This window comes from Populus nigra, chromosome 15 (assembly GCF_951802175.1).
Source record: "Populus nigra chromosome 15, ddPopNigr1.1, whole genome shotgun sequence".
NCBI lineage: Eukaryota > Viridiplantae > Streptophyta > Magnoliopsida > Malpighiales > Salicaceae > Populus > Populus nigra.
The window spans coordinates 6,607,810-6,628,642 of record NC_084866.1 but is presented as its reverse complement, the minus strand read 5'-3'; the positions used below and the strand labels follow the sequence as shown (position 1 = coordinate 6,628,642).

Below are 20,833 nucleotides of genomic sequence, written 5' to 3'. Positions count from 1 at the left end.
TCATGAGGAGTTCAAGATTTAAAAGTGTTCTTTTCGAGTTCAAATGGTAGCAACAACAGAGAAGTCAGAATTTATCTTGCAACCCAGACACTGTTCATTGTTCAGCCCATATCTCGAGTTTTAGAAGTCTGAATGGGCTGATTCTTATTTTGTTGGAAAGTTGAGACAATTTCCCAGAACTTTCATTAAGACTATATGTTCAAATTTTGATGTTAGCAATGATGTTTGTTCAGACAAGAAGATAAGGATTGTCACCCACTCAACAATTAGTCATCAAATCAATAGTTCTGAATTTTAGCCTATAAAAGGAGGCATTTGCCATGTATTTAGGCATCTTGGTTTTCAGATCAAGATCATTTTATTGCTTTCTCTCTTTAGAATGTTCAAGTTTTATTTCATGTTATAGTAGTTTCTTGTTTATGTTTTTCATTTCCTTTACTATACTTAGTTAACTATGTTCTTATCTTGTCTATTTATGTTCTTCTTTTTCATTATGTTTAGCTAAGAATAAGTAATGATGTAAGAATAAGTACAGTATAAACTTAACATGGACTTTAATGTTTGATACTAACATGTTTTGTATTTATTATCTTACTCACCCTTAATATCTTACTTGTTAAATGGTTAATCTAGATTTGTGTTGAACAACCCTTGGTACAACAAATACTTGGCACTTTCATAACCCAATTGTATAGTATAACCGACACCTGTGCTATGAAAGGAACTTGATTTGTTGTTAACATAAGTTATCATCATGAATATCTGATAATATTTACAAGTATTGGCATTACTAGAATAAAATAATTAATATAATCATGTTAACAATTTATAATCAGATTGGAACTTCTTTTGTGTGTGGTTTCCAGTCAAGTAATAAAATGAGTTTATACTATACTTGTTTGAAATACCATTAGTGGATCCTCTAACCTTGACAATTATTTTGTCCTTGTTTAATCAATACATCAATATTACATCTCAAAAGTTCTCTTCAACTCCTTTTTATTTATTGTTTATAATTTTATATAGTTCATCTCTCCGTTGTTCGACCCCGGTCTTGCTGGGTTATTTATTACTTCGACACTCCTGCACTTAGGATAAGACATCAACTCTTTGATCGTGCCAAGTTTTTGGCGCCGATGCCGGGGAGGTAAATTCTTTTTTTTTGGTAAGTTGACGTATGTATTAAAAGAAGAAGATACAAACATTATAAGGGGCATACCCCAGATTTACAATGATAACAGAAACATAAAACAACAGATGGCTACAAGCTAGCCACCGACCATAACACTGAAACCTCACTGGATTCGTTAGGGAAACCAATACAACCAGCTAACTAACAAATTAAGAATCTATGGTATTCACCCTCCAAGCTCGTTGGATCCTTTTGTTTTCATTTGTTGGTGCGACATTCCTCATCAAATCAAGCTTATCACGAATGATACATTCGATTTGATTAAAGACCAAATTCGAAGTTCTAGACATTCCAGCAAAGATCCTTGCATTCCGTTCTTGCCATACATGATACACTGTAGCTGCAAAACTCAGTTTACGAGAAAAATTGACGAAACTCTTGCCATGCCAAGAGACAGTGGCCCATCGAATCCATTCATCCCAGCCTTTTGTCATTCTTGGAATGTCGCATCTGTCACAAACATCCCACCAGATCGCTTTAGTATAGGAGCATTCAAAGAACAAGTGGTTGTGATCCTCATTGTTGCGGAGACAGAGCGAGCATCTATTGGGACCATGTATACCAAACCGATGAAGTTTATCTTGAGTTGTGAGTTTCTGTTGGACAGCCATCCATAGAAGAAATGAATGTCTTGGAACAGCATTCTTGAACCACACAATGTCATGCCATTCAACCATCTGACGATGACGTCTTAGTTGTTCCCAAGCTACTTTGATCGAGAATCTGTGATTTGGTGAATCCAACCAAACTATCTCATCCTTTTGCCCCATTTTAGGATTAGAATTGGAAGGAATAGCTTCTATAATGGGGTGCCAGCCAATAGCTTGGGTGGTAGGAGTTTTCCATTCTGAGTTATGAATTAGCACATTCACCTTCGCGTTCTTGGCCATACCTGAATCATAGATGAATCTTTCCCCGTAAGAATCCGCGAGTGGGCTGTGAGGATGCCAATTGTCAAACCATAGAGAGGTTGTCATTCCATCTCCTATGATGTACTTCATCTTCGGCCATGCTAAGGATCTGAGCTTTAGAATCTTTCCCCAAGCCCAAGAGCAATTCTGTGGTGTCTTGATTGTCCAGAAATTCTGTGGGAGGTAAATTCCTGTATAAATTATAATATTTATTTTATTTTCTCTTTTCACTTTTCTTGTATATAACTTTTGTTTCTTTTTTTTTGTTTTGTTTTCTTCTTCCTTTTATTCTCTTTCTACACGTGCATGAGAGTTTGGTTACGTACATTAAGTGGTAGACTTTGTAGGATATCTTCATCATTTTCAGAAAATATGGCCGAAGAAGATAACCAGTCGCTTCATAATGAGAATAATCGAGTTAGAACACTTAGAGACCACATGAATCCTACAAAAACTATACACTTTCATGTATAGTTTTTCCTCCTGATGCATCTCACTTCAATTTTAAGTCAGGCATTATTCAACTTTTATCTTCTTTTCATAACTTAGATCTAGAAAATCCATAATTGTATTTGAGAGAATTGAAAGAAGTTTGTAACACTAATAATGACTCAAATTGTAGCATGAACACCATTAGATTAAAGCTTTTTTCTTTTTATTAAAAGATAAAGTTAAAACATGGGTATAAAATTTGAGACCAGGATCCATTTGTACTTGGGATGAAATGCAACAACAATTTTTAAGGAAGTTTTTTCCGTCTCACAGAACAAACTCTTTTAAAAGACAAATCACCACTTTCACTCAAAAACTGAAAAAGTATTTTCTCACTTTGCCTCCAAATGCGATTGCAAAAATTTATTATGCTAGGTGTGAAAGATTAAGGTTGTTAATGAACCATAGAATTCTTGAAGATATTCGTTGGATGATTGAAGCAAATATCTGATTATCAAGTGAGTCTTCCAATTCTTTTATTTTATACATGCTTGGGACAGGTAAAAGCACTTTTGCAAAGCAACGTCGTGCCAAACGACTGAAAGTTTGTCACCGATGTGCGAGATGCAATTATAATGCACAATGTCGTTCTTTAGGAATGCCATTTATAAACCGTGAAGATAAAATACAATTCATTAAGGATGGACTGAGTAAGGAGTCTTTAGATAATAATCTTCTATCAAATCTTGAAATGCATCATAGTGGAGATGTGCATCATGCAATTCATGATTTATGGCCCCATTTTCATAAAGAACATGATCGACTTAGTCTTAGGAATCTGACTAAAAAAGACCATGTTTTTTTATTTTTAAGAAAACTGGATGGGAAGCTTATCCCCAACCCATAAAAGGCGTTTAAGTTGTTCTTGGACGTAAAACCAAGAGAAGATGTGAGCCACAACCACAAATACACATTGTACATATGGGTACAAGAAAAATATAAGAAATAACAAACATGAAACATATTTAAACAAATATAATAAATAACAAAACAAAATAATATGTTATTAATAAAATCAAAAGACACAAGGTTTCACAAATGAAGGCTCAAATCCAATCTAAGCTTTTTACGACTTTCCAAAGTTGATCAATTTATACGACTGATGAAGGGATCAATTATAGGGATGAAAGATTGGATTTGAGCCTTCATTTGTGAAACCTTGTGTCGTTTTGTTTTATTATTTTGTTTTGTTATTTCTTATACTTGTTTAAGTGTGTTTCAGGTTTATCAGTGTTCGTTGTTTCAGGTGATGCCTTCTATACTCTATGTTTCTACCTTAGAACATTGAGGACAATGTCTTGTTTTTGTTGGGGAAAAAGAGTAGTCGATACCTAAAAAAAATTAACTAACTGTGTTTTTTATTTGCAAAACCGTTGTTATTAAGATGGCAGAGTCAAGGAGTTCTTTTGTTAAAGTGACTCTTGAGACGCATCTTAGTAAATATTCTTAACAATGTCTATCATAATACTTCTTGAAATATTCAAGTTTACAAACTCTCACATTATTATCAATTGATTCTGCTTATATACTAATTTAACAAGTATTCTTAAACCTTTATTTTCACACACACACTTTAACACATGATTATGGGTCGCACATTGGATTATTACATTATTTATGTTCTTTTGTTAAAAGTAACAACTAAGGGAAATGGATAGTATATAATTTGCAAAAAAACAAAAAAACAAAAAAATAATGATAAAAACATAGATAAGTTGTTTTTACACCTAATACCCTAAAGTCAACTGACTTGGGAGATATTGGCCCAACGCTTGTTACATGGGTTGAGGAGAAAAGCTTAAGGGAATCAAACATTGCATTATCTACGTATCAGTATCTGCAACCCGAGTTATTAAGCTCGAAGGGGTGTCTCAACACCTAATGCCCTAATACTAACTGGTCTGGAAGTCATTGGCCAAAAGCTATTACATGGGTTAAAGATGCATTGTGTTTTAAGTTATATGTATATATATTAAATAAAAGAAAAAAGAAAGAAAAAAGATAATAATCTCAACCCAAGAAAGTTAACCTTAGAAAAACATTAGCACATAATATTATTTTCTTCTAATAAAAGCCCCATCATCTATGTTTTCATATATTGAGCACATAAAAAAAAGGTTTATTAATATCTTATTTCAACAGTATGAAGTAGATATATAAATTTAATGAGAGTTTGTTTATTTGGATAGATTAATGGAAGTTGAATGATGAATACCTTGCTTTGTGGAACTTGCAAATTATTTTTCTATTTTAACGCTTTAATTACTAGAGACTAGCAATAAGCTGGTTGGGGGGTGTGATTAGTACTTAAAAATGTATTTTTATCAAGGTTTTATATCATCATTTTGCACTTGAAGTATAAATAACTCCTTAACTAAAGCATGTTTTATAATAATATGTCTAATAATATAAGATACATTTAATTTATGGAAAATATTCATCTTAAATGCAGGCCTATCACATAATTAAAAAAAATAGTTAAAAAAATTATTAAACCTATTGAAATCCATTATGTGGATCGCGTGTTTGGCAAGTTAAATTGGATTGATTGAGAATTTAACTTCATAATTTATTTTCGTTTGCTATATACAGGGTAATTGAGGTCTTAAACAAACATCCAGATATTTGATCCATGCTCGATTTTATGAGTGTCTATTTTTATCATTATATAATTAAGTAAAAATAGCTTAAAAGAATAAAGTTATTAAACTTAGTGAAGTCTATGACCAGGGTCACGGGTTTGGCGGGTTAAGTCATGAAACTTGGATCGATCTAATATGTCACAATCTCAATATTTAAAATAAAGATGTCATATTAATTTTTTTTTTAAAGTCAAACCATATTTTTTCTAGTCATCCAAATTGTCTTCGAACTCGCTAAGTCAACTGGAACATGTCGAGGTAACTCTCACACAAAGTTTTAGCAACGGGGATGTAAAGTCAATTCGTATGATCAGAACGGTGCTCACAAAGTTTCAAGACCTATCAGGTCTGTATCCAAATCCAAACAAAAGTGACATCTTCTTGAGCGGTGTGTTAAATGCTGAGAAGGAGCAAATTATTCATATTCTTGGGTTTAGAGAGGGGGAGCTCCCTATGAAATATTTGGGAGTACCTCTTCTCTCATCCAGACTAAAGGCTGTTTATTGTAAGGGCCTCGTGGATCGAATCACCTCTAAAGTTCGACATTGGACTTGTCGAACACTCTCATATGCAGGACGGGTACAACTGATTAATTCAGTCTTATTTTCCATACAAGTCTATTGGGCATCTCTCTTTCTCTTACCTGGGCAAGTAATTAAAAATGTGGAGCAAATTATGAAATCCTTTCTTTGGTCAGGTTCAGATAGGAGAACTACTGGGGCTAAAGTGGCTTGGGATCAGGTATGTCTTCCAAAAAAGGAGGGGGGGCTAGGAATAAAACGGATAACAGAATGGAACAAGATTGCTTTGTTGAAACACATTTGGAACCTGTGCAATGACTCAGATGGCTCAATATGGTCTACTTGGATCAGATCCAATCTGTTGCGAGGTAGGAATTTCTGGACAATCAAGACACCACAGAATTGCTCTTGGGCTTGGGGAAAGATTCTAAAGCTCAGATCCTTAGCATGGCCGAAGATGAAGTACATCATAGGAGATGGAATGACAACCTCTCTATGGTTTGACAATTGGCATCCTCACAGCCCACTCGCGGATTCTTACGGGGAAAGATTCATCTATGATTCAGGTATGGCCAAGAACGCGAAGGTGAATGTGCTAATTCATAACTCAGAATGGAAAACTCCTACCACCCAAGCTATTGGCTGGCACCCCATTATAGAAGCTATTCCTTCCAATTCTAATCCTAAAATGGGGCAAAAGGATGAGATAGTTTGGTTGGATTCACCAAATCACAGATTCTCGATCAAAGTAGCTTGGGAACAACTAAGACGTCATCGTCAGATGGTTGAATGGCATGACATTGTGTGGTTCAAGAATGCTGTTCCAAGACATTCATTTCTTCTATGGATGGCTGTCCAACAGAAACTCACAACTCAAGATAAACTTCATCGGTTTGGTATACATGGTCCCAATAGATGCTCGCTCTGTCTCCGCAACAATGAGGATCACAACCACTTGTTCTTTGAATGCTCCTATACTAAAGCGATCTGGTGGGATGTTTGTGACAGATGCGACATTCCAAGAATGACAAAAGGCTGGGATGAATGGATTCGATGGGCCACTGTCTCTTGGCATGGCAAGAGTTTCGTCAATTTTTCTCGTAAACTGAGTTTTGCAGCTACAGTGTATCATGTATGGCAAGAACGGAATGCAAGGATCTTTGCTGGAATTTCTAGAACTTCGAATTTGGTCTTTAATCAAATCGAATGTATCATTCGTGATAAGCTTGATTTGATGAGGAATGTCGCACCAACAAATGAAAACAAAAGGATCCAACGAGCTTGGAGGGTGAATACCATAGATTCTTAATTTGTTAGTTAGCTGGTTGTATTGGTTTCCCTAACGAATCCAGTGAGGTTTCAGTGTTATGGTCGGTGGCTAGCTTGTAGCCATCTGTTGTTTTATGTTTCTGTTATCATTGTAAATCTGGGGTATGCCCCTTATAATGTTTGTATCTTCTTCTTTTAATACATACGTCAACTTACCAAAAAAAAAAAAAAGAGGTAACTCTCACACAATTTAATTTGAGAAGTATGGTCAAGAGATTTAAAGTTTGACCTTTTGAGTCAAGTTTAATAACAATGTCAAAGAGTTTTTCCTAGCCTAGAAAATATATTTTCACATAAATGCTTTTTTAGTTCGACCCATAGCTAGCTTAGGTCAATTATCTAGTATTAACTATTTTTTAAAAAAGAATTCAACCTACTTTTGAAAAAAAAAAAATGGGGCTAATAATTAGGGATGACTATAGGTACTCATGGATATGATTTTATACTATTCATACCTGAACCCAAACTCAAACCCAAATTAACATGAAGGCGTGGACAATGGCAAGTGGCTGCAACACAAAGGTTAAGTGGTCGTGGCAGGTGGTTTTTGATGGTGTCTAACAAGTCACTCACCCTCTCAAGCCAAGATATCAAATCTGAAGGTCAATTGCCGAATAAAAAAGACATCAAAAGAAGGAAAATTTATATCCAACTCTAGCACCATCATCGTCTACTAAACTGATTCAAGAGCAAGGCCTCTACGTCTCTTCTTCTTCACCTCTTTCGATTATTTGACCACCTAGGCTAATTAAGGGTTTTGCCTTTTTTTTAAAAAAAAAATTAGGGTTTCCTCCTAAAACAGCTGACAAAAAAGAAAAGAAAGAGATAATTAGGGACTGAGATGAAAAATGTTGGCTTAAGCTTTTGTCTATTTCTTTTTAGAAAAAGAAGATGTTGAATTGAAAATTGTGCTTTTGGTGCAAAAATTAAAAAAATGAGGAATTTTGTGTTGGCTAAGCAACCATATACTAAAAGAAAAGAAAGAAAAATAAAGAGTTCTTGCTTTTTGCTATTGCATTATATAGTTAAATGTAAGCGGTGCGTGAAACAATGGAATGAAAGAAAGAAAAATCTAGAAAACTTAGTTTTTGTATTTGAAATATATTACTACTATTTTTTTTTAGTTAAACACAAACACAAATTAATTTCACCAAATAAATTTGGATGGTAAATTAAGACAAATGAGTTTTAAGAGTTTGATTATGTGTATTACTTTGTATGGTACATTTTGTTGTCATAATAATATAATATATAATTATACGGATAGATTAAAAGATATTTTTTAAAAAATATAAAAAACAAATTTATAACTATTTCTTATATAATTATTACAGAGATTATGGATAAAAGATATCAATAGGTTTATGTATAAATTGAAGTTATATCAATATTTTAACAAAAATGAAACACTTGTACTAATAATAATAATAATAATAATAATTTACTACTTCACTAATTTTAAAGGCAATGGATTATGCACTAGGAAAAAAGTCTAAGGCAAACTCTATTTTCAAAAGGAAAAGAGTGGATGCTTATAAACCAATTAGAATTTAAGGGCAAACTTTATGTAGATTTGGTTCTATTAAGGACTTTTTTTTGTACGATCAAAAGCTTCTTAGTATAATGCATTATTATTATTATTATTATTATTATAAAAGACTTACAATTCTATTTCTAAAAAGATGATATTGATGGAAGAATTTTATAAAATTTAAAGATAACGGGAGGAATTAAGGATGATTATACTATTAGTACATCAATATTAAATATATTTTTTTTTGTGATTTTTAACTTTTTTTTTGTTTAAGAATACTGACCTTTTTATAAAAAAAATCCAATTAAGTACTTCATTCACATTTCATCAACTTTTTTTTATTTGACGAATGTGTTATTTTTTCGATATTGATACTCCTTTTATTTTAATCAATAGAGTACACATTTTTTTTTCTCATTTTGATATACTAAATGTTTTTTATTGTTCCAATTAAGTAATGAGTTTTTTTTAGTTAAAATACCCTTCAAGAAAGGAGTATATTTAATAAATGAAAATATATTAAATTCAAAATAAAATATTTTAAAATGAAATCAAAATAAATCTTTTTAAGGTATAAACCATAGTTTTTAGAGCCGGCTCGGTCCAAGATCCGGGTTTTGATTGGGTCACTAGGTCGCCCGGGTCAGTTTTTTTTTTAAAATCAAAACGACGTCGTTTTAGTAAAAAAAACGAAGGTCAACGAGTTGCAATTAGGTTTTTGACCGGATCTTGCTGAGTCAACCTATCGGATCAGCTGGGTCACACTAGGTTTTTCCTTTCCTTGTTTTTTCTTTAACTCGGGTCGGTTCTAGCCCTGGGTTGGCCGGGTCCCGGATCGATTTGCCAGGCTGGGCCGAGTTTTAAAATTATGGTATAAACTCTTTTTATTAATACTAAGTCATGCAAAAAAAAAAAAAACTAAAAACTATTCTATGATTAATTAAGAGTAGCAAATAGATTATTACTGCAATTAAAATATTTATTATTTTAACAAGATAAACAAATATCATGTGGTTGCAATATAAAAAATAAAAAAAACTAATGGATTGTTTATAGAATTACTGGATTGGCAGAATTGAAAAGGTTAATATACCATAAAATGAGAAAAAAAATTAAAGTTTATGTATTCAATGGAGAAAAACTAAAAGTTGTAGTACTAACGAAATTTCAATTTTCTTTAGTAAATGGATCGATTAATGAAATTTGGATAGAAGTAGTTGATTAAAATTATAAAAAAAATTAATGTACTTAAATGATTAAGAATTTATATACTCTACTGAAAAAAGAAGAAGTTAAATTGATGTGTTAACAGTGCAATTATCCCTTTGCCTAATGTGAAATTGGTGTCTTAACAGTGCAATTATCCCATATGGCTATTAGGAATTGAAACTGCATTGGGCCCTTCCCTCACGAGCAAGCCCATCAAGGCTCACCGCCTTAAAAAAAAAGGAAAAATAAAGGAAAAGGGCAAGGATAAGGGCAAAGTAGTCAAAAGAAAAACACCCTCAAATTGGTACATAGTTAAGCAAGTCCATCTCTCTGGCTCCCACACAGTGCTCTATCTATCTATCTAAACAAACAGAGTGTTCCTTACACTCCTCCAGCACAAACAACAAAAGATCCGAGGAGTTTAGGGATAAGAAACCCTAACCCTAAGTCAATCTACCTCTTTTCTCTCTAATCAAACGTCGTTATTTTCAGGTATTCATTCTTTTCATTATTTTTTCTTTATCAGCTAACAATCTCATTTGTTTTTTTTCCCGTAACGTTTCGTGCTCCTTTTGCGCTTGTTCTTTTCTTTCTGTAATCAGATCCGTTGGTTTTTGTTCCTTTTTTCTTCTTTTAATACCTTGTTTTTTTGAATTATCCGATAATTAATGATGGATTAATGTACAAAATCTGTTTTTGATTGGATGAACAATTGCTGTTTATCGTAATTTTATTACGATTTTGTGGGGGCTTAAGGGATATGGATTGATGATTATATTTATGTTTTTGTAAGTATATAGAGATGTTTTTATTGGGTTTATTGGAGAATTTGATATGGTTTTATTTAGATTAGTGTGTATGTTTTCCGGTTTGATAGGGGTGTGGATTTAGTGCGAAAAAGTATTGACCTTTGCTTTTTTGTTATTTCTTTTTCTTAATACGGGAAAGATGGGCACGGAATATGTGGTTTTTTGGGTGAATAATTAATGGGGTTTTAGTCTCTTTGATGATTACGTTATTGGGTCATGGAGAGTTATATGTCGTTTACTGTTTGCAGTTATGGCTGGTTTGGCACCTGAAGGATCCCAATTCGATGCTCGTCAATTCGATTCTAAGATGAATGAGTTGTAAGTTTTTGTATTCTTTTTTTTTATTATTATTATGATATGCTTACTGAATAGCGTATGCGATTTATTAGCTTCTGCTTATCCTTAATCTCCTGGTGTTTTCAACATCTGAGATATTGAATTTTTTTAACTTGATGTGTGCAGGCTCACAACTGATGGGCAAGATTTCTTTACTTCATACGATGAGGTGTATGACACTTTTGATGCTATGGGTTTGAAGGAGAACCTTCTGAGGGGTATTTATGCATATGGTAAGTTGCATTAAAACTGCAATCCTTTCATGTAAAATTACAATTTTGGAAAATTTTCTGATTGCCTGAGTATCAAAAGCAAGCAGTGAAACTATCCTGTGCATGATAAGATCAATTCAAATTGTTTTCATTGATTCATGGAACATATTCAGAATCCAGATGTTTGGCTTAATTGAGTTTATCGTACCTCATACACTCCCACCTATCAAGTGTTGGCTATAATTTGTTGTTATTTTTCTGAAATTTTATATGACGAATAACATTTATTTTGAAGCTACTTTCTTGTCCTCAAAAATAATTTTTATATAGTAGGAATCATGTCTGTGCTTGACAAATTTAAAATCTCATGGTGTGATCCAAATTTGTTTGAAGGTTTTGAGAAGCCATCTGCAATTCAACAAAGGGGGATTGTCCCATTCTGCAAGGGACTTGATGTAATCCAGCAAGCACAATCAGGAACTGGAAAAACAGCTACTTTTTGCTCTGGAATTTTGCAGCAGCTTGATTATGATGTAGTTGAATGCCAAGCACTGGTTCTTGCACCTACTCGAGAACTAGCACAACAGATTGAAAAGGTTATGAGAGCACTAGGTGATTATCTGGGTGTCAAGGTTCATGCTTGTGTTGGTGGAACTAGTGTTCGTGAGGACCAGCGCATTCTCTCAGCAGGGGTTCATGTTGTAGTTGGTACCCCTGGTCGTGTGTTCGACATGTTGCGGAGACAATCACTTCGGCCTGACTATATCAAGATGTTTGTATTGGATGAAGCAGATGAAATGCTCTCACGAGGTTTCAAGGATCAGGTTCCAACCTTTAATTTGCACCTGCATTCTTTCTTAATACTTTCTGTTACTGTTTACATGATGCCATCATTTGAAGATGCACATGTGCATCTCTTGGAATTCTTTTGCTCTAATGATTGGACTTTTTTTTTATTACAGATATATGATATTTTCCAGTTGCTGCCCCCTAAGATTCAAGTTGGGGTTTTCTCCGCCACTATGCCACCTGAGGCACTAGAAATTACAAGGAAGTTCATGAATAAACCTGTGAGGATTTTAGTGAAGCGTGATGAGCTTACGCTTGAGGGTATCAAGCAATTCTATGTTAATGTTGACAAGGAGGAATGGAAGCTTGAGACGCTTTGTGATCTATATGAGACCTTGGCAATAACCCAAAGTGTTATCTTTGTGAACACTAGGCGTAAGGTAGATTGGCTTACAGACAAGATGCGCAGTCGTGATCACACAGTCTCTGCCACTCATGGAGATATGGACCAAAACACAAGGGACATTATTATGCGGGAATTTCGCTCTGGTTCCTCTCGTGTGCTGATCACTACTGATCTGTTAGCTCGTGGTATTGATGTCCAGCAAGTATCACTTGTGATCAATTATGATCTGCCAACACAGCCAGAGAACTACCTCCATCGTATTGGTCGTAGTGGACGTTTTGGAAGGAAGGGTGTTGCTATAAATTTTGTTACCAAGGATGATGAAAGAATGCTTTCTGACATCCAGAGATTTTATAATGTGACAGTTGAGGAGCTACCGTCAAATGTTGCTGATCTTCTTTGAAGCAATTTTGGTTCACCAAGTTAAAAGACTTTTGAGTTTGGAAGTTCAAATTATTATCCTCGTTGTAGGTTTGGGGCCTCTATTTAGCTTGGATTTGACTTACCCTTCAGACTTGGCTCTCTGTGCATTTTAGATTGGGGCGAATCCCATTGTGTGCAGAATAATCCATTGTGTTAAATTTTTGCAAGTTTGTTTTCGCATTTTCCTTTGTGTCGGAGTAAAGTTTGCAGAAGTACTGTAGTGTCTGTCGTAGAATTTGGTTCCGTGCTTGGTTTTTTATTTTATGCAAGGGAATTTCCTGTAGGTTAAAACAATTGATTAAGCTATTACTTCAGAATATTTGACTCTCCATTACTGTTCTTTTCGGCAATTTTAAGTCGTGTTTCTTGATTCTTTCTCCTTTGACCGGTAAGTTATCCTTTCCTTCCCCCTACCTGCCTGAAGGCATGTCACGCCCCATAGAAAAACTAGATGGGAGGTAATCAGATACTCGTACAGGCATATCCCAACTGGTTTGGTGTTACAACAGTGTTTTACTAAGTGTGTGGTCAAGTTGTGGTTCGAAAAAATATGCTTGATTAAATTTGCTAAATTTGTGAGATGAATTTTTATTTATAAAATAAATTAAAAAATACATAAAAATAAAAATAAAAATATAATTATATGCGAAGCTAAGTGTAAAATTTAGTTTTTTTATCAGTTTTTTTTTCTTAATAATTGAGTAATTTTTAGACCTTACTCAATTTTTCAACAAGAGCCCTGCCGTCCCTTCGGTCGCCTTGAGCTGCTAGCGAGCATCCTTCTTTGCTTTCTTTGAAGCGTGCATTGGTCACATAGATGACTTCGTTAAGGAAAGCTGCTTGAAAAGTGCTCATCTCTTCGCTCTCCTCCTTCTGCTAATGCGAATATCCCATTCTTGGTTCTTAAAGATATGTCTCCTGCCCCTGTTATGTTAGCGTCTCTAATCTTGGTTGGAGCTCTCACTCAGCCTGTCAGCTCAACCAGCAGCCTACCGCAATATCAACTCGGTAAAGCGAGGAATCCTATTCAGAGTGATATTACCAAAGCACGGCCTTGCCCGAATATTTCTATACCTTCTGCAATTCTTAGACTGGCATGTATGCATGTGAAGTGCCAACAATATTAATTTACATTTTTTCGCTGGGTTATATATCTTTGGAAAGATAACATTTTGGAAGCATGTATATAAGTTATTTATCAGTCTTCCATAGAAATTTGTGTTTTATGGTGTGTGCGTATGATCTCTTACCTGGGTTTATTGATTAGGTACTTAACTATAGACTTCGATATTTTTAACTTAAGTTTAGGAAGTGTAAATCCCTATTTTAATTGGCAAAGTCTGGGTTTTGTCGAGATCATGGGCGGAGGCAATGCAAAATCTTGGGTAAGCTATAGCTCACATCAAGATTTTATTAATATTTTTTGATTAGTTTCATGTAAAAACAATTTGTAATTCTTAATTGAGTTATTAAAAAATTCTGAAAATTTACGTGGAGCCTTCTAATATGATGCTTTAACTTAATTTAAAATTTCAGAATTTTTAGAGAAATTCAGAAATTTACTAAAAAATAATAATTTAACCAGTTTTACGTTATTGGGTGTAATTTTCAATCCGACCATCAGATTGAGCTGAAATTTTACGAGGGATCTTAAAATATATTGAATAAAATCTGGTTTAAATTTTAGGATGAACAGAGTTTGATAGTGCTAAAAAAAACCGTCAAATAAAAGCAAAACGACTCATTAAAGATAAAATAGTTATTTGCCATTAAAAAATAATAAAAAATCAATTCTTCCTTCCTTTTATATGTTGCCGACTGGACAAGAGCAGAATAGAAAAAGAAAGAAAAAAAAAAGACGAGAGAGAAAGAGAGAAAAGGAATGGAAAAACACATAAAAAAATCAAAGGAAAAAAATAAAAAAAGTGAAAGAATAGCTTTGTAAACTTACAAAGTTCAACTTATAAAACACTAACCTAAGGAAGAATCAAATGAAGAAAGGAGGAATTGAGAGAGGGAAAAAATTTAATTACTTTGTCATGAAATTGTTATTTTATCTTGGCTGAGGGGTTGTTACAATATTAATTTAGATTTAATTATAAATGAATTATATTTCATAAAATATCGAAAGATGTAATTTTAATAGTGAATTTATTTTTACTTCCACTTTAATTTTATGTATTTTTAAATTTAATTTTTAATATTTTAGATAATATATTTAAATAAAAATTTTATCGTTAACTTTAAAAATTTATATATATAAATTAATAATTTATCTTAAAAAAAATTTATATATTTATTCAATAGCTTAGAATAAAAAAAATTTCTAGCTCCGCTTTTCATCAAGATGATGCTGCACCTTATCATTGATCGTGCTAGGCACATTGATATCTTCTCAGGGATTAAAGGTTGAATAGTCTCAAGACTTGTAGTAAAAAGCGTGGCCTATTGACCAGTTTGCAAAACGAGATGGCTAGCACGTTACGCCTGCCCAACCACCATTCTCGACTTGCTTGCTTGGCTTGTTTAAAATTGTGATTATAATTTTTTTTAAATATATTTTATTTAAAAATATATTAAAATATTTTTTTATTTTTTAAAAATTATTTTTAAAATCAATATATCAAAATAATTTAAAAATATTAAAAAAATATTAATTTGAAGAAAAAAATAAAAAAAATTTAAATTTTTTTTAAAATATTTTAAAATATAAAAACAAATAAACATAAGCTCAAAAATTCTCTATTACAGTAGCTTATAACTCTGAGTCGCGTTGTTGTGAACACTGAATACAACCTTGTCATTATTTCGAGCTTGTTGCTCCATGTGTAAGCAACATATTATTATTTGGAGTCTTCTCGTAGTGTGTGTTGCTTTTAAGTCTCATAAATGGCAATGGAAGATAACGCAGCGATACCTGTTTCGTTGATCGACATACATCCTCTTTCTGAAATGAAAATGGATCGCGGTTCAGAAATAGACACTTCCAACAAAAATTATGGGAGTAAATATGGTGCCTGGAAACTCTCGGCCCTGTTATGGCCGTTACGTGACGTACAGAGTGGGTTCATACCAATGGTGAACATATTATTATTAGAACTGTCTGAGCAAAACTTATGTATACGAACTTATGTATACATACAGTTTCAAGACTCCATCTAGCGAATCCATTACATCAAACTCTACGAAAATTGATTTTTTGAACAAGAAGTCAGTAGTATAATATGGGGATATTTTGGATTTCTCTCTGTATACAATCAGATACTAATAATACTAGTCCATTCTCCCGCGGCACAGGATATGTTTTTTCAAACTCAAAAAAAATAAAAAATTCTAAGTGATACCGTGTTTTTCCAAAAGAAAAAAAAAAGGTAATCATAAATGTAAGATTTGAAAAAATGAAACGATAATTTTTTTTAAAAAAATATTAAAATAATTATATATTAGATTGATCTAAATTAATTTCAGGTTAATTATTAAAACTTGTGACTCAAATTATAAAACTACGGCAACTCTATAAAAAAAAATTGAAAGAAATAATAATGTCCAATCCCAAAGCAACTCAGTATTAAAAAATAAAATAAAAAATAAAAATATTTAATTAAAAAAAGACGAATAAACTCGGGTCAACCTATTAAGCATTGAATCTAGATCATCTATCTTAATAGATTTAATAATTTTTTATTTAATTACATAGCAAGCATGTGAGTGAGACACATATTCTATAAAATAAAAAAATTAAAAAGAAAAAATAGGACAACGTGTGGGACTAAAAAAAAACCTATTTTTTAAAAAGTTAAATAACAAAAAAATCAAATCAAGTAAAAAAAAGACATTTAAATAACAAAATTTAAAAAAACAATGAGCTGAAAATACATTAAGTAAAAAAAATTTAAAAAATTAATAATCAAGTTTGGCGCATAGACCCACCTGTGCATTTGGCCTATAAAAAGAGAAATTGAAAATAAAATATTTAATTAAGAAATTTTTTTAAAAATATCTGAGTGAACCTATGTCAAACCCGCGATTAAGGTCATATATCCCACTTAATTTAATAATATGCTATTTCTTAAATTATTTTTCATTTAATTACACCACAATCAAGTACATGAGATTCTTTTTTATGCGAACCTCGTGATCATGTGGTCACGCAACCCACACGCAAAGACACCAATTCCCAGAAAACCAAGTAAATCAGGTTTGATAGGAGTATGACACAAAGATAACTTGTACCTAGGCACCAGCACTATTGGAAACGGAAACCCCCACCCAACGAATATTGATTCGCGAACGAGAAGTATAAGGATGACGCCACGAAGCCAGTTGTTCTTCGATAAGTCGTTTTCAGTTCTTTAGAGAACCAAGAAAGGGAGATTATTCCACCAACAACACAACAAGTGCAGCAAAGAAGTTTATTGATCTGAAAATTGCGTAACCTTACATGTTTGGTTATGCGTTTATTTATATAGACTCTAGATTTAAAGAAACTCTAATGGACCCCCCTTAGGTGGACTTATATAAAACCCACTTACAATTGACCCAAATAAGTAATAATAACCCAAAAACTAAGAAGAAAATAATAGAAATAATAAAAATCTGAAAATTATCATCCTAAATATGCTAGAATCAGATTTGTCACCCTTAAGAAGTCCTATATAAACTAAGAAAAATCTAATTTGAAAAATTTGTGTTGCTGCCCCTTTTACTTTGATGTCCTTGATTAACTTGGATTTCCTTGTTTAACTTGGACAAATAAGAAAACAAATTTTCTTCTTTGTTGATGATTTAATTACTTTCTTTCCTATGTTAGGAAAAGCATTAAATGGTCCTCCCCTCTTTAGGAATAAGATATTGCCAACTTCCTTACTTAATTAGGAGAATAAATTGTTGACTTTTTATCCTTGTAGCATTAGGAAAAAAAAACAAGCCTAACAAGGCTGGTATTGGGCCGGACATATCAACCCCTTGTTCCACATAAATTGGGCTCTTCTTGGACCTGAACTTTATAAGCATTGTCATTGATCCTCTCAAGGATGTGAAATGGCCCATCTCCTCGTAGTTGTAGCTTTGATTTTCTATGGGCCGCAAAATCTCTCCTTGCGCATATGCACCCAAACCTAATCGCCGGGCTGAAAGACAACATGTTTGTGCCGCTTATTGGCTTTGGTCGCATACACATGATTCCTCTTTTCAATCTGTTACCGCACACTCTTAAGGAGTGTCTTCACCACCTGTGCTTTATGATTACCATTCAAACTAACCCTTTCATCAATAGGCAAAGGAATCAAATCCATTGGAGTTAAAGGGTTAGATCCATACACAATTTCAAATGGTGAAAATTCAGTAGTAGAGTGCACACTATGATTATATGCAAACTCTATAAATGGCAAACAATCTTCCCAATTCTTTAAGTTCTTTTGAATGACAGAACGCAGAAGTGTGTTAAGGTCCAATTAACTACTTCGGTTTGTCCATCTGTTTGGAGGTGACAAGTAGTTGAAAACAACAGTTTAGTACCCAATTTTCCTCATAACACCTTGCAAAAATAGCTAATGAACTTAACATCTTTATCAGAAACAATGCTCTTAGGAACCCCATGAAGTCATACTATTTCCTTAAAGAACAAATCAGTAATGTTAGTGGCATCATCAGTTTTATGACATGGAATAAAGTGTGCCATCTTTGAAAACCTATCAACAACTATAAAGATTGAATCCCTACCCCGTTTTGACCTTGGTAAACCTAAGACGAAATCCATCGAAATGTCTACCCATGGTTTCTTAAGTACAAGCAAAGGGGTTTACAAGCCATGTGGTTGAGTCCTAGACTTTGCTTTCCTACAAGTTATGCATTTATCACATATGCGTTGCACATCTTTTTTCATTTTAGGCCAATAAAAATGCTCATGCAACACATCCAAAGTCTTAACAACACCAAAATGCCCCATTAACCCGCCCCCCATGTGCTTCACGTACAAGCAATTCACGCATAGAACTCAATGGAACACACAATCGACTCCCTTTAAACAAATATCCATCAAATCTATAAAACTTTCCAAAAGCTGAAGTTTCGCAAGCATTGTAAACATTAGCAAAATCACTATCATCCTTGTACAATTCTTTTATGTGTTCAAATCCTAGAAATCTAGCATCCAAAGTAGATAAAAGAACATATCTGTGCGAAAGTGCATCAGCCACAATGTTTTCTTTTCCTTTCTTATACTTGATCACATACGGAAAGTTTTCAATAAATTCCACCCATTTGGCATGTCTCCTACTCAACTTACCTTGCCCTTTCAAGTGCTTCAATGATTCATGATCAGAATGTATCACAAACTCCTTGGGCCACAGGTAATGCTGCCACGTCTCTAGAGTTCTTACCAAGGCATAGAGCTCCTTGTCATATGTAGGGTAATTTAAAGGTGCCCCATTAAGTTTTTCGCTGAAATACGCAATGAGCCTCTTATCCTGCATTAACACAGCTCCTATACCAATACCTGACGCATCACATTCTTTTTTTTGGTAAGTTGATGTATGTATTAAAAGAAGAAGATACAAACATTATAAGGGGCATACCCCAGATTTACAATGATAACAGAAACATAAAACAACAGATGGCTACAGGCTAGCCACCGACCATAAAACTGAAACCTCACTAGATTCGTTAGGGAAACCAATACAACCAGCTAACTAACAAATTAAGAATCTATGTTATTCACCCTCCAAGCTCGTTGGATCCTTTTGTTTTCATTTGTTGGTACGATATTCCTCATCAAATTCAACTTTAAAAGCTCTCGTAAAATCTGGCAAAACTAAAACAGGCGCCGAACAAAGTTTATCTTTCAACAAATTAAAAGCCTTATCCTGTTCATCATTCCATTTGAATCCAACAGACTTTTTCCAAATTTCAGTTAAAGGTACAACAATAGTACTAAAATCCTTCACAAACCTTCTATAAAAACTAGCAAGTCCATGAAAACTCCTTACCTAGCTTACCGATTTTGGTGTAGGCCAATCCCGGATGGCCTTAACTTTCTCCTTGTCCATCTCGATACCCTGCGCAGTTACGACATAGCCAAGAAACACAATTTTTTCCATACAAAAGGTACACTTCTTAAGATTAGCATATAATTGCTCACTACGCAACACACTAAGTACATTACGCAAATGATCAAGATGCTCATTTAAGTTCTTGCTACATATCAAAATGTCATCAAAATACACAACAACAAACTTACCTATAAACGCACGCAATACATGATTCATTAAACGCATAAACGTGCTAGGCGCATTTGTAAGTCCAAACGACATGACTAACTATTCATACAAACCATGCTTAGTCTTAAATGCAGTTTTCCACTCATCACCCTCTTTCATCCTAATCTGATGGTACCCACTTTTTAGGTTAGTCTTAGAGAAAATACATGATCCATGTAACTCATCTAGCATGTCATCAAGCCTAGGAATAGGATGTCAATACTTTACCGTTATGTTATTGAAGGCACGACAATCAACACACATCCTCCATGTTTCATTCTTTTTAGGCACAAGTAGCACTGGCACAGCACAAGAACTCATACTCTCACGAATGTACCCCTTCATCATCAACTCATCTACTTGCCTTTGAAGCTCCTTTGTCTCCTCGGGGTTGCTTCTATAGGCTGGATGGTTAGGAATCGAAGCTCCGGGCACAAGATCAATTTGATGTTCAATCCCCATTAATGGTGGTAATCCATTAGGGATGTCTTCAGGGAATACATCATCAAACTGCTGCATCAAAGAAACAGCCACACTAGGAATGGCAGAATCAAGATCGTTAGTGTTAAAATAAGCCTCCTTATACACAAGTAAGATCATTGGCTTATTAGTGAAAAATTCAGATCTGATTTGAGATCCTTTTACATAAAAATTAGGTTGTTTCTTTAATTTTTCCACATTACTATCATCACACGAGCTTACTTTCTTCACTCCTCGGTTTTTACCTCCACTCTCAACCGCTTTAATTAATAATTTAGGTTTAGCCGAATCT

The 20,833-nt window shown here is 33.6% G+C and overlaps 1 protein-coding gene and 1 pseudogene across 1 annotated transcript; both read left to right on the top strand.

The window, feature by feature from the left end:
- LOC133674687 (uncharacterized) overlaps positions 1–20,833 on the top strand; it is a 186,535-nt pseudogene that overhangs the window by 68,026 nt on the left and 97,676 nt on the right.
- LOC133674485 (eukaryotic initiation factor 4A-15) lies at positions 10,144–13,136 on the top strand. Its single transcript, XM_062095607.1, has 5 exons — positions 10,144–10,322; positions 10,888–10,957; positions 11,102–11,208; positions 11,581–12,011; positions 12,150–13,136. The coding sequence occupies exons 2-5, from the start codon at positions 10,890–10,892 to the stop codon at positions 12,783–12,785; spliced, it is 1,242 nt and encodes a 413-aa protein (XP_061951591.1). The 5' UTR covers positions 10,144–10,322; positions 10,888–10,889; the 3' UTR covers positions 12,786–13,136.